At 54.4% G+C, this 12,441-nt stretch overlaps 1 protein-coding gene across 1 annotated transcript in view; it reads left to right on the top strand.

Annotated features, from left to right (window-relative positions):
- The first annotated feature begins 1,553 nt into the window (after nucleotides 1–1,553).
- The window catches only part of Niban2 (niban apoptosis regulator 2), a 47,848-nt gene continuing 36,960 nt past the window's right edge, over nucleotides 1,554–12,441 (top strand). Inside the window, exon 1 of the mRNA XM_040735624.1 lies at nucleotides 1,554–1,744. Within this exon, the coding sequence (XP_040591558.1) occupies nucleotides 1,690–1,744 (55 nt within the window). The 5' untranslated portion in view covers nucleotides 1,554–1,689. The remainder of the gene's footprint in view (nucleotides 1,745–12,441) is intronic.

Genomic DNA, 12,441 nt, shown 5'->3' with positions numbered 1-12,441 from the left:
TACCACCACTGCCTGACTTAGCCACTGGTATCTTGAAAGAGGATCTTTCCTGTGGCCTCAAACTTGCTACACAGGCTGCTTAGTCTGACCTCACTTTCAGCTTATTTTATTTATTTAAGTGTATGTGTGTTTTCCTGAATGAGTTTCTTTGTCTCCCGTGGAAACCAGAAGAGGTAGTCAGATCCCCTGGAGCTGTAGTTACAGGCAGTTGTGAGCCGCCTAATGTGGCAGCTGGGAACTGAACCTGAGTCCTCTGTAAGGGCAGTAAGGGCTCTTAACTCTGAGCCTTCTCACCAGCCCCATAGCCTCAAATTCTCCATCTTCCTCCGGTCTTGCCGATCGATCGCAGGGGTGTCAGGCACGCACCACCACACTCAGCGTCTTGCAGAAGGCTTAGCAGCTGAATGACTGGCCAGTGACCTGGAGCGTGACTGAGGGCCTGCATCACCCCGGGTCCTTTCCCAACCTACCTCCTGCGGTGGTGACAAACTCCAGAGACAGGTGCTTGCCTATAGGTAACTGTTATGATCCTCATTGGCTGAGGTGTCAGAGTTACAGTGAGGGCAGCTAATCACTGGGTGGAAGTGTAGAGCCTAGAGGTGCAAGCAAGCAGCAACTAGTCAGCCTGGTCACACACACAGGACGCATCCGAACCAAGGCAGTCCAAGCCGACCGACTAGTCAGCCTCCTCTACCAGACTGGGAGATCCAGTAACCGAAACATTTTCTTCTGGTGCTAGTGACCCACCCATGCCCAGCCCTACAGTTCAAGCACCCAAAGTCCGAGGTCCCGGCTTTCCATTTCAGACAGTCTTTTGCAAACTGTAAGGAGCCATTCCTGTTTTGCTCCATCCGACAAGCCGCCTTCTGAATGAAATGCCCACAAGCCCCGCCTGAGGAATGGCCTCCTGGCGCTGGGGCGCTGATATCTTTGGGTTCCAGCCATGTTACCCCTCCCCCCGGCGCCCCATTCCTTCCCCTCCCATGTCGCCCCCCACCCCCGGTCCTCCACTCCATCCTTGTCCACTTCCCCTCCCCATCTGCCCCTATCTATTGTGCAAGATGGTCTGGCACACCTTCTGGGGCAGGTCGGATCAAGGCCAAGGGACTTCCCCAGTGCGGGCCGCTGCGGGCGAGATTAGGGGCAGAGGGCAAGAGGAGAAGAGCTGGAGGAATGCTGAACTCCCGCACGTCGGTCCAGGTGTCCCCTTGCAGTCCCTACATCCTCCTCGGCTCGAGGAAGGAGAGTTGACGCTCTGGCTGTAGTCCCCAGGGCACCCCGTTTTCTGAGATGCCCCCATCAGCCTTTTCTTGTCTGCTATCCGAATTTGACGCACGCCCGGCGCGTCTGTCCCGGGTCTCCCTTCCGGGGATCTTCTCTTTGTCTAAGTCTCCCCCGTGGTCTAGAGGTCCCCGCCCTCCCCGGACTGGAGAGGAGGGCGTGGCTCCGCCAGGGGCGTGGCCTGGCCTGGCGGGGCGGGGCGGGGCGGGGCGGGCAACGGGGCCTGGGCGCGGGCTGGAGAGGCTGCAGCGGCCGGCGGGAGGGACGCGGCGGGGATCGCGGTGGGAGCGGAGCGGAGCGGAGCCCAGGCGGCTGCGGGGCTTCGTGGCGGCGGGAGCGGGGACTTCATGGCGCCGGCGGCGTCCGTCTGAGTAGCGGGGGCGGATCCGGCCGCGGCCTCTCCTCGCCATGGGAGACGTGCTGTCCACACACCTGGATGACGCGCGGCGCCAGCACATCGCAGGTGAGGACCGCTCAGCTCCGCGCCGGCCTGGGGCTCCGCGGGGCACCCCGGGCCACGCCTCCGTCCTGGCGGGGCGGGGAGGGGGTCCCCGGGAGTCAAGGCCCGGGACGAGGCGGGAGCCGGCCAGACCCTTACTCTTCCTCTGAACTTGTTCCCTCTCGGTTGGGGCGGCCCTTCCAGGCCCTTATGCGGGCTCTCTTCTCCCTTTGAGGAGCCGGAGACCCCATTTCTCCGCCAGAACTTGCTCCTCTTGGAGCCCTGTCAGGCCAGAACCCCGCCCCTATACCCTAGATGGCGTGGCTCAGGGGTCGCACCCAGATCTTCCCAGAAACGTTCCAAGCCTACCCTCTACTCCGGACTCTGCCACACACACAGCTTCCTGACTTCCCGGCTCAGCTGACCTGTCTCACTGCGCCCTGGGCTTAGCCCCCGTACACGTGGCTATAGCTTACAGGGGGATGGGCCTGGGACCGCTCAAGGAGAGTGGGGTTAAGGAGAGATGGGGGTGCCCTTGAGGGGGCGGGTCCCTGACCTGTTGAGTTGGCTGGCACTACAGCTTAGGGGGCTGTTCATGGCCAGAGCTGGCTCCTCAGGGCCCGTGCCCAGCCTCCCAGCACCGTCCTTCAGGCATGGTGGGCACTTTTCAAGAAGGAGTTGTTCCCAGGTCAGTGGAGGAGCTCAGGATCTGGGTTCATTGTGGAGAGTGGGAAGTGGGTGAGAATCTCAGGCTGCCCCGGAAAGTCAGTTTGGATTCACCACACAGGCAGGTCAGGCCAGACAGTCCTGAATGTAATTTCAGCATTTTTGTTCAGGTCCTAGAGCCTCAGTGCTATCTTTGACAGGGGTTGGTGTGGCCTTCTTACCAACCCTAGTGAGCACTGCTGAGTACAGAGCGTAGAGGAGGCACTGTAAGGTGTGGTGCCAGCCAGCTGGGTTTATCGGGGAACATGAAGAGGCGACAGTTCCCCTGGCTTTATTTGTCTCCCTGTGGTGCAGTGTCCCCTACATTGTCCTGGTGTCCAGCCCAGTGCTTACCCCACATCCTCTTGATAGCAGGGACCCTTTGAGAGCAAGGACACCTCTGTCCACCCTAGCAGGGCACAGAGAAGATGCCAGAGAAGGGCTGGGCTGGAGCTGTGGCCTGAACTTCCCTTTGTGCCAGGCCTGGAGTTGGGCGCAGGGAATGGTGATTTGGAACATATCAGATTATTTCTCACCTCTCAACTGTTGGGGGGTAAGTCCTGGAAGACCTCCTTGTGCGACAGGGTCTGGACTCAGGAAGGGCAGGGTGGAGCCTTCCTGACTCTTCCCGGTTGGTGGCAACCTCCTGGGGTTCTGTAACAGTCCCTCCATTCAGGGCCTCTTAGAGTTCTCTCGAGCATGGGTGGAGTGGTCCTACTCCTGTGGGTTTTTTCCTTAACACCACACCCAGAGCTCCTACCTTCCCAAGTCCTGGGCTGAGAACCCACCCCTGCCCTACTGGCCAGTTCCCGGAGTGGATCCTGACCAGGGAAGGTAAAGTGCCCCTTCTGGGGAGGGCTGCGTTTGTTTTGTGGACACAGGCTGGGGAAAGAGGGTTGTGCCCACTCAGAACCTGTTTGCTTCTCCACTTGGCACTTAAGCACTATTAATAACCCCTTCGGGCCGGGCGTTGGTGGCGCACGCCTTTAATCCTAGCACTCGGGAGGCAGAGGCAGGCGGATCTCTGTGAGTTCGAGGCCAGCCTGGTCTACAAGAGCTAGTTCCGGGACAGCCTCCAAAGCCACAGAGAAACCCTGTCTCGAAAAACCAAAAAAAAAAAAAAAAAAAAAAAAAACCCCTTCGGATGCCTTAGATTCCATGGCTGGCTCACCTAGTGGGTGGGGAGGGGGGACTCCTGAAGTGCAAGGGTTCGGACTGCAAGAAGGCAGCTCAACAGAGAGAAAGAGAACCTCCTTAGGAGTCTGTTGGGGGGAGGTGGGGTTGTGTCTCTGCCACCTCCAGCCTCCCATTCACTCTCCTCACCCCACCCAGCAGGCACCGGAGCACTTCCATGGCACCTGATTAAAATTCCAGAGCCCTCCCTACCTGTTGAAGTGTCAGCTGTGGGAACAGCCCTTCCCACAGGGCCCTAAGCTCCCAGGCCTGTTAGGGTGCTGCGGCTTGGCAGGCAGGCTTGTCCCCTCCCCTAGCAGGTGAGCAGGTGAATGCCAGCCTGCAAGTCCTGGCAAAGGTCAGGCGTGCCCTTACCCAGGGTGCTGTTTTGCTGCCCGGCACCTTTCATCCCGAGGTTTCAAAGCCCCTGGCAAGTGGAGACCTGTTCCTGCCCAGTGTTGGTGATGCCGGTAGCAGGGTGGTTTGTGCACATTTAGTGTGCAACGGCCTGAGAGCTAGAGAGCCGTTGTCACCTAGGGGCTGCTTATTTCCGCTAGGTGTCAGTTTCCCTAGAACAGAATGGGTTGCGGCACCTAGAGGCTGAAGTCCCTTCTGCCCTTCTAGCTATGAGGGCCTAACAATACTAAAATCCCCTATAAACTTTGACGGGAGCAACTTTAAGTACCAGCTCAGACCACACAAGTGCTAGCTGGCTGACCTTGGACCAGCATCTCTAGATCTTTTTTTTTAGATTTGTGTGTGTGTGTGTGTGTGTGTGTGTGTGTGTGTGTGTGTGTGTGTGTGTGTGTTTTGCTCCCATTCTCCCATTTATGTCTGCACTGAATGTGTTCCTGGTCAGAGGAGGATGGGCATCAGATCCCCCGGAGCTGACTTAGAGATGGTGGGTGGTTAGCTGCCATGCAGGTGCTGGGAATCGAGGCCATTGCTCTGCAAGAAACAAGTGCTTCTGCCGGGCTGTGTTTGTGCCACGCCTATGATCCCAGCACTTGGGAGGCAGAGACAGGTGGATCTCTGTGAGTTCGAGGCCAGCCTGGTCTACAGAGCCAGTTCCAGGATAGACTCCAAAGCTATACAGAGAAACCCTGTCTTGAAAGAAACCAAAAAACAAACAAACAAACAAACAAGCAAAGTAAGTGCTCTTAACCATTGAGCCATCTCTTCAGCCCTTTCTCTTTTCTTCATAAGCTCTCCACCATTGAACTGTATCTCAAGTCTTTATTTTCCCCCAAAACAGGGTTTCTCTATGTAGTCCTGGCTATCTTGGAACTTGCTGGCCTTGAACTCACAGAGATCCACCTGCCTCTATCTCCCGAATGCTGGGATTAAAGGCATGCGCTACTACCGTATGGCTTTAATTACTTATTTTGAGACAGTTTTTTACTAAACTGCCTAGGCTTCCTTGACCGCAGTTTGTAGAGCAGGCAGGATTTGAATCTAAACTCCTTTTGTTTCTTAACTCCTGACTAGCTGGGATTACAGGCCTCTGCCACCAGACTCCGCCCCTCTCCTCTTTACTGAGGACTGAATCTCAGTTTTCTTATCAGTGAGATGGGAATGACGATGGTAGCTAGGGATCTAGTGGTTTAATGCAGATAAAGTTTGGCCCAGACTAGCAACTGGGCAAACGTCATATTAACGAGATTGTTCTTGGGTTTCTGTAATTTCTAACGTTGGAGTTCAAAGGGGGTGGGTGAGGCTTGTCCTGTCTCTGGAGTCAGAATGGCCAGTTCCCTGGATCTGAAGATAAACCTGGCTTTTCAGAACCCCTGATTTCTGGTTTCCTTCACTGTGGCAGTTGGGTGTGATGTATGTAGGCTGTCTGGTGCTGGTTGAGAGATTAGTCAGGGACAGTGAACCAGGAGAAAGTCAAATGACTGAGCTATGCCAGACCATCCTTTCCACGAGACAGAGGACAGGAAGGAGTTCTGAGGCCTTTGGGGGTTTTATGCAAATGTCTGGAGCCCCAGAAACCAAGGTGCTATGGGTGAAGGGTAGGACTGGAACCTGAGCTGCTCCTGGGAGAGGAGGCATTGGCTTCCAGGGGAATCCTTTCTCCAGGACATCCTCAAGGGCTTCGTCATTGTGGTTCACCCTTGTAAGGGTGCAAGAATTGCCCCACGGAGGGCAGACTGTGCCAGCACCGATGCTCCTGTGTGCTCCACCCACCTGCCCTGCTCTCTCTTCTGGCTCATTCTTTCATTAGAAGCAACAGCTCTCCTGAGACCCAGTTCCACACCCTGTCCCATCTACCCACAGATTTTGGTTTTTAGAGTATTGACTGAGGTGTGCAACCATCTCCACACCTAATCTGGGGGGCATTTCAGCCTGCTTGAAATAAACCCTGAAGCCATCAGTAGTCACCCAGCCCTGTCCTCCCTGTCCTGTCAACTCTGGCCCGCCTTCATCAGATTGCCAAAGCAGTGTGTGCCTGGGCACTTTAGGAGGGGAAGTATAAAACCAGACCTCCCAGCTTTCTTGGCCACCACTCCTCAGAAGAACTCATTCGTTTGGTCACCTCTTCTGTGTAGGTTCACTTCTATAGCTGGCCTTTTCCTTCCACTCAGAGCGCCATTTGTGCCTGGGGCAGTGCTATTGTCCAAGGCCCTGATAATAGCTGCTTGGGTTTTTACTGGCATCTTGCTAGTATGCATTGTGCTGCTTAAACCTCTCTGTGTACATCTTGTGCTGGGAGCTGGTGTCAGGGGCCTCCAGGAGAACTTCTGGGGAATATAAATATATCCATGCATAGCTTCTGGAAGGCGGCAAGCCTTTCATATCCCTCTGCCAAGACCTACTTTGTTATTGAGGTTATCACTTTTTCTGATACCTGGGTATGAAAAAGGGATCGTGCTTACTTGTCAAGAAAAGCAAATAATATCTGTTTGCAAATTGATCTTAGCACCCCCCACAACTCTCCCTCTCCCGTTCTAAGAGTGGCTGCAGGTGCAGGAGTGAAGGGTGTAGGTGTTCCACTACCCCTCCCTGCCCTGCTGCCTAATTATCATGGAGGGCTTTGCCAAGAGACTGAGCAGGCCGGATGCTTGATCCAGGCCTGGGTCAGCCTCTGTGGGTGACTGTCTGGGGACTCGGCTATCTCTTGTATTGAGTCTTACATAATGTGCTTTTGTTGGCTTTGACCCTGCCATCCCCTCCCCCTCCCCCAGCCTCCTCTAGTCTTCTATTTGGTCCTCTCCCACCCTTTCGCCTGTTCTCTGGCCTCCTGGGGGCCTCCCACCTCACCCTCTAGGCCTTCCCACATGGGCTGCCAATAGAGACCTTTCCAGTCCCAAACTGGGCCATAACCCTCCCTCCCTGCCTCCTGCCGCCTAAGGAATGAAGCTGAAAGACTAGAAGGGCGGCTCACCCACCCCCTCCTGACCGACCATGCTGCCCTTTCCTAGCGTTTCCCGCCCGCCCCTGTTTGTGGTCGTAGGTTGCTGGGCCTGTGACTCAACACCGTGTCTTGCTTCTTTTTCTAAACCATTTGCAATAAACATTTCTCCTGAAGTGTCCACGTCCTTCCAGGTGAGGACACTTCCTAGCCTCCCTCTGAATGGCGCCTTTGGGTTGTTCCTGCCCTGTTTGTGTTTGGAGCAGAGTCTCTTATGTATGATCCCTCCCAGGCTGTGATTGGTTTTCCTGCTGAAGACAACTCATCTGCAGTCATACTCTACCCTATCCTGCCTCTTCTTATTCTTCTGGACACGTCTAGGAAGGTTCCCTCTTGGGAGCCCAGGGGACCTCAGCATCTGTCAGACGCTAGTGGACTTGAGGGGACTGCCCGTGAGTTGTTAGTGTACACTGAAGTCTGTGGCCTCAGTATGCGGCTCCAGTAACTGTTCCCCTGGCCTGCTGCCCACAGGGACTGGTCCATTTCCTGTCTGAGAATGGCGGGTGATAGAGAAGGGAGGGGCAGTTCTTAGGCTGTAAATGCTAAAATTGTTGTTGTTGTTGTTTTTAGACAGTCCCTTATAATCCAGGCTGTCCTCAAACTCACTGGGTAGCTGTGGATGACCTGGTACCTCTTGAGTGTTAAGATTTTAGGCAGGAATCAAACCCAGGGCCTCATTATGTTAGGGAAGAGCTACCAACTGAGCCACAGCCCAAATCTTTTTTTTTTTTTTCGAGACAGGGTTTCACTGTATTGTTTTGGAGGCTGTCCTGGAACTCGCTCTGTAGACCAGGCTGGCCTCGAACTCACAGAGATCACCTGCCTCTGCCTCCCGAGTGCTGGGATTAAAGGCGTGCGCCACCAATGCCTGGCTCAAATTTTTAACTGAGTGCTTATTATGCGCCATGCCGTCCTCTACCTCCGTGGCAGGCAGGAAACAGGAAGAGCTAAGGTTTTAGAGACTTAAGTCTAAACTCCACTGTGACTGCAGAGCTGTGACAGGCAGGGGCACAGTGTGGGGCAGGCCCCAAAGAGACATGGACAGGGGCTGGGAGGAGGGAGAGGAGATGAGTGCGGACTCTGCGCTTGGGTAGGTGTCACAGGTATTTCCCACCCTGCAGTCACTGCGCAGTCTGAGGCTCACAGTGTCTCCGAGCAGCCATCCCTGTGCTCCACCCCCTCCCCAGGCAGAGCTCTTGACTCATGCACTGCACACTGTCGCAGAAGCACCATCCTCCTGCGGTCACAGATTCCTGCCTGCCTTCTCCTTCCCCGACTCCACCCCCACCCACTTCCCTGCCTGGGGAAGCAGGGCTTTCTGGGGAGCAAAGCCACACTCTTCTCTAGGTGGAGTTTCAGGGCCTGAGTCACTGAGAAGGCTTGATGGCGAAACCGGCAGAGCCAGAAGTGCTGCCTGTGGTGTCCTGCCCACTTGGGACCCAGCCCCATGATGAAGGGGCCATGGGTCATGGGGCCACCGGTCTGCTGCCTCGATGCATGGTGAATGGGAAGCAGGACTGCGTGTGTGTGTGTGTGTGTGTGTGTGTGTGTGTGTGTGTGTGTGTAGCTTGGGTCTGAGTCTCCGCTCTGTCTCATGATGAATCAGTGTCTCGGGGTTCTCTCTAAAGGATGGAGGATTTTTTTTTGAGACTGGGTTTCTCTGTATTGTTTTGGAGGCTGTCCTGGAACTCGCTCTGTAGACCAGGCTGGCCTCGAACTCACAGAGATCCGCCCGCCTCTGCCTCCCGAGTGCTGGGATTAAAGGCGTGAGCCACCACGGCCTGTGGTTTTTTTTTTTTTTTGCCATCACAGTGCAGTTGGGAGGATCCGGCACGGCGATCTCCGGCTAGTGCAGTGTAGGGAGTAGATGCTGACAGTACAGTGAGTGACAGCTGTTCTGGTTTGTTGTGAGACAGGGTCTCATATATCTACGCTTGCCCTATGGTCTTTGGACCCCTGGTCCTCTTACCTCCATTCATTGCCTGCACCATGGTGTATGGCACTGCTCCCTGCTCGTGTGGTGCTGGGGCTGTGCATAAGGCTTGATGTGTGCAAGCACCGACTGGCTGTGCCCCAGATTGAATGATAGCTTACGCTTATTTCTGTTGGTTTGGCTTATGGTTTTTGATTTTTCTTTTCTTTTTTTTTTTTTTTTGGTTTTTCGAGACAGGGTTTCTCTGTGGCTTTGGAGGCTGTCCTGGAACTCGCTTGGTAGTCCAGGCTGGCCTCCAACTCAGAGATCCACCTGCCTCTGCCTCCCGAGTGCTGGGATCAAAGGTGTGCACCACCACGGCCAGTTTTTACATTTTCTTTATTGTCTGTGCATGTGTAATGTATGTTTGTGGTGCACGTGTGCCATGGTGCACATTTGGAGGCCAGAGAATTCCTCTGTGGTTCTCTCCTTCCACCTTTACATGGGTTCTGGGGGACTGAGCTCTGTCATGTTTACATGGCAAGGGCTTTTAAAACGTCTGGGCTTGCCTATCCCAAGTGGTATTTTTTTTTGGTTGTCACTCCACTGGGTCTGCTTGACACCTCAGGAGACATGCCTGATTTGTCTGCCCCTCCCGTGTGGTCAGCCTTGGATTCCAGGAAGCAGGCACGTGCCAGCCTGAGCAACCCAGCTTTCGGTTCAGGATGCCTGAGGTACTCACATTGTAGGTCAGAGCTGTGAGATGGGGCTGTGGTTCCCTAGCATTGTCTGTCATGAGTTAGGACACAGAAGATAAATGCATCGTGTGTAAGCAACATGTGTGTCCAGAATTAGATTTGTGTATCTGAACCTGGTCCTGTCCGCTATTTGCTGTGTGATCCGGGTCAGAGGCTGTGTCTCTCTGATTGGTCTCCTCGTTTGGGAACTCAAGATCAGTATTCTCTTTTGGGAAATCTCTGCTTTTGAAAACCCTTTCCCAGGGCCCTCAAGGCCCTAACATGTGGGTTACTGTGTGGAAATAGAGGTACATGCCTCTGGGACCTTCTACAAGTGATGTGCCATGGCCTACTGGGTCAATCTTTTGTGCACTCAGTCAGTAGTTATGGAATTTCATCTGGGCTGAATGGTGCATGCCTGTAATCCCAGCTCTCAGGAGGGTCAGGAGTTAAACTCATCCTAGACTTTGTATCCAGTGTGGTGCCAGCCTGGGTTACATGAGACTCTGCCTCAAAGCAACAGCAAAGTGTGTGTGAGCGGTCCAGCAGGGAAAATGCCCGCTGTGCAGGCCTAACTCGCAAGTTCAATCCCCAGAGCCCATGGCGGAAGCAAGGAATGGTTCCGTGAACTTGTCTTCCACACATGTGCTGTGGTTTCCACCCCCAGTACACACACACAATTAAAAAAATAGTTCTGGTATTTCAGACCCGGTGACAGAGCACTCACTTGCAAAGGAAGCCGAGATGGTTACAAAGCCTCTCCTGTCCTGGGGACAGGCTGATCATAATTTCTCAGTGGTCGCCCTTTGCCTGGAGCTTCCTGACTGGCTGTGTTCTCACAAGGGAAGGTGGGGGGAGTGTGGGGTGGACGGAGCCATAAGTGCTGGCCTTGAAGAGGAGGGGCCTTGTCCCGAGAGACCTGGGAAGCCTTGGCTCATTTCCAGGTAGAAGGGACACCCAGTTGGGGTGGTGGGCTGAGCATGGTGTGGGTAGTGAGGGGCATGCCCAGTAGGGGTGGAGTGGCCAAGGCCTTGGTGACAGTGACGGGTGACACACCAGTTTGGCCCTGCAAGGTTGACAGAACCTCGCAGGGCTGACAGACAGATCCTGCACATTCGTGGATGGAGGATGACCCCCTCCCCCCATGGCCTCTGCTTTTATCCTTCTCGTGTCCGAGGCTCAGCCTCCTCCTTGACAGCTCCCAGTCTGAGAAGTGGGCTTCGCAGACTCCAGCCATACCCATACGGGGTCGGGTTGCCATGTGAGGTTGGCTCAGTGGGGTGCTGGCAGGGTTTCCCGATGTCTCAGCAGCAGCCGCCATGTAGAGTTCATGGAAGGACTCTGCCTCAGGAAGTCCCTTCTCTCACAAGGAAGCGCCGGGCTGGGGTCAGTGGAATGGCTCAGCAGGTAAACGAGCCTGTCACCAAGCCGTGACATGACTTTGATCCCTGCAACCCACACGCTGGAAGGAACTGCTGCAAACTGTTCCCTGACCTCCACACATGGGTATTGGCGTATGTGCCCCCCAAACACACAAAATAAATAAGATGTAACAAGAGGTCAAAATAAGAAAGCTGAGACAGTATCTCTGAGCAGGGCTGGATGCTCTGGCTGGTACCTGAGCATCTAGGAGGAGATGGCTTGTAAAGTTGAACCCCACTTTCCCCCTCTCTCTGCAGGGTATAGACGGGAAGCAGGCCACACAGTCTGAGTGCCAAGGGACTTTGGCAAGTCCTTCCTTTTGTCTGGGACCCTTCCTCTCTTTGCCATTCTTAGTCAGTGGTCACTAGACTGGCGTCAAGGGCCCAGCTGTATCAAAGGACAGCAAAGCCGTGGAGGATGACTATTGCACAAAGTCCTGCTGAGGGAGGTAGAGCTTGTTCTCAAAGCTGTCTTGGACCCAGTGTAGCTACACACTGGGGATGAAGCTGGGACATAGGCCTTGATTCTGTGGAACATGTGCAGGCCAGGAAGTTTCCAGCAAGCATTGTGGTTTTTATGACAGACACAGTGGGTGTTTATGTGTTCCCAAGTGCATGCTGGCTTTGAACACTCCATCAGCCTTGTTCAGGAGGTCATGTGTCTGGTTGTGATGGTGTGGCGGTAGGCTTCTGCCAGAGACAGAGCTGTGAGGTTTTAGTCATGATGCTCTTCTTGGGGCTTCAGGCGACAGTAAGGTGGGAACAATGAGCCCATTTCTCGCCTCTGGAGTGTCCAAAGGTTCTGAAAGATGCCCTGAAGTGTTCTTGGCCTATGCCAGGTGCCAGCTACATGGCGATGGCAGTCTGACCCAATGACCTTGAGCTTGTGATTCTTGTACTTTCTCTTCCCTCGTGCTGCGGTTACAGGCACGTGCACACACCCAGTTTCATGTGGTGCTGGGGATTGAATTCAGGGCCACGTGCACGCAGTGCAAGCATTCCACCAGCCGAGGCACACACTTAGCGCTGAGGGTTTGTTCTGAGAGAGCCTTGAGCTTGGCAGCAGTCTTCCTATCTCAGCTTGTCTCAGCTCCCCAAACCCTAAAGTTTACAGGTTACATGCTGTCATAGCTGGAGCGTGTGTGTGTGTGTGTGTGTGTGTGTGTGTGTGTGTGTGTGTGTGTGTGTGTATGTCTGTGTGTGTGTGTGTGTGTGTGCGCGCGCTCTTTGGAGATAAAGGCATGAGCCACCACACCCATCTGTGGTTCCTTTTTGTTTTGTTTTTGTTTTTTTGAGACAGGGTCTCTGTGTAGCCCTGGCTGTCCTGGAACTCACTCCGTAGACCAGGCTGGCCTCGAACA

Source organism: Mesocricetus auratus, unplaced genomic scaffold, assembly GCF_017639785.1.
Source record: "Mesocricetus auratus isolate SY011 unplaced genomic scaffold, BCM_Maur_2.0 Super-Scaffold_100047, whole genome shotgun sequence".
Taxonomy (NCBI): Eukaryota; Metazoa; Chordata; class Mammalia; order Rodentia; family Cricetidae; genus Mesocricetus; species Mesocricetus auratus.
The sequence above is the reverse complement of the archived record's forward strand: the minus strand, read 5'-3'. Positions and strand labels throughout refer to the sequence as shown.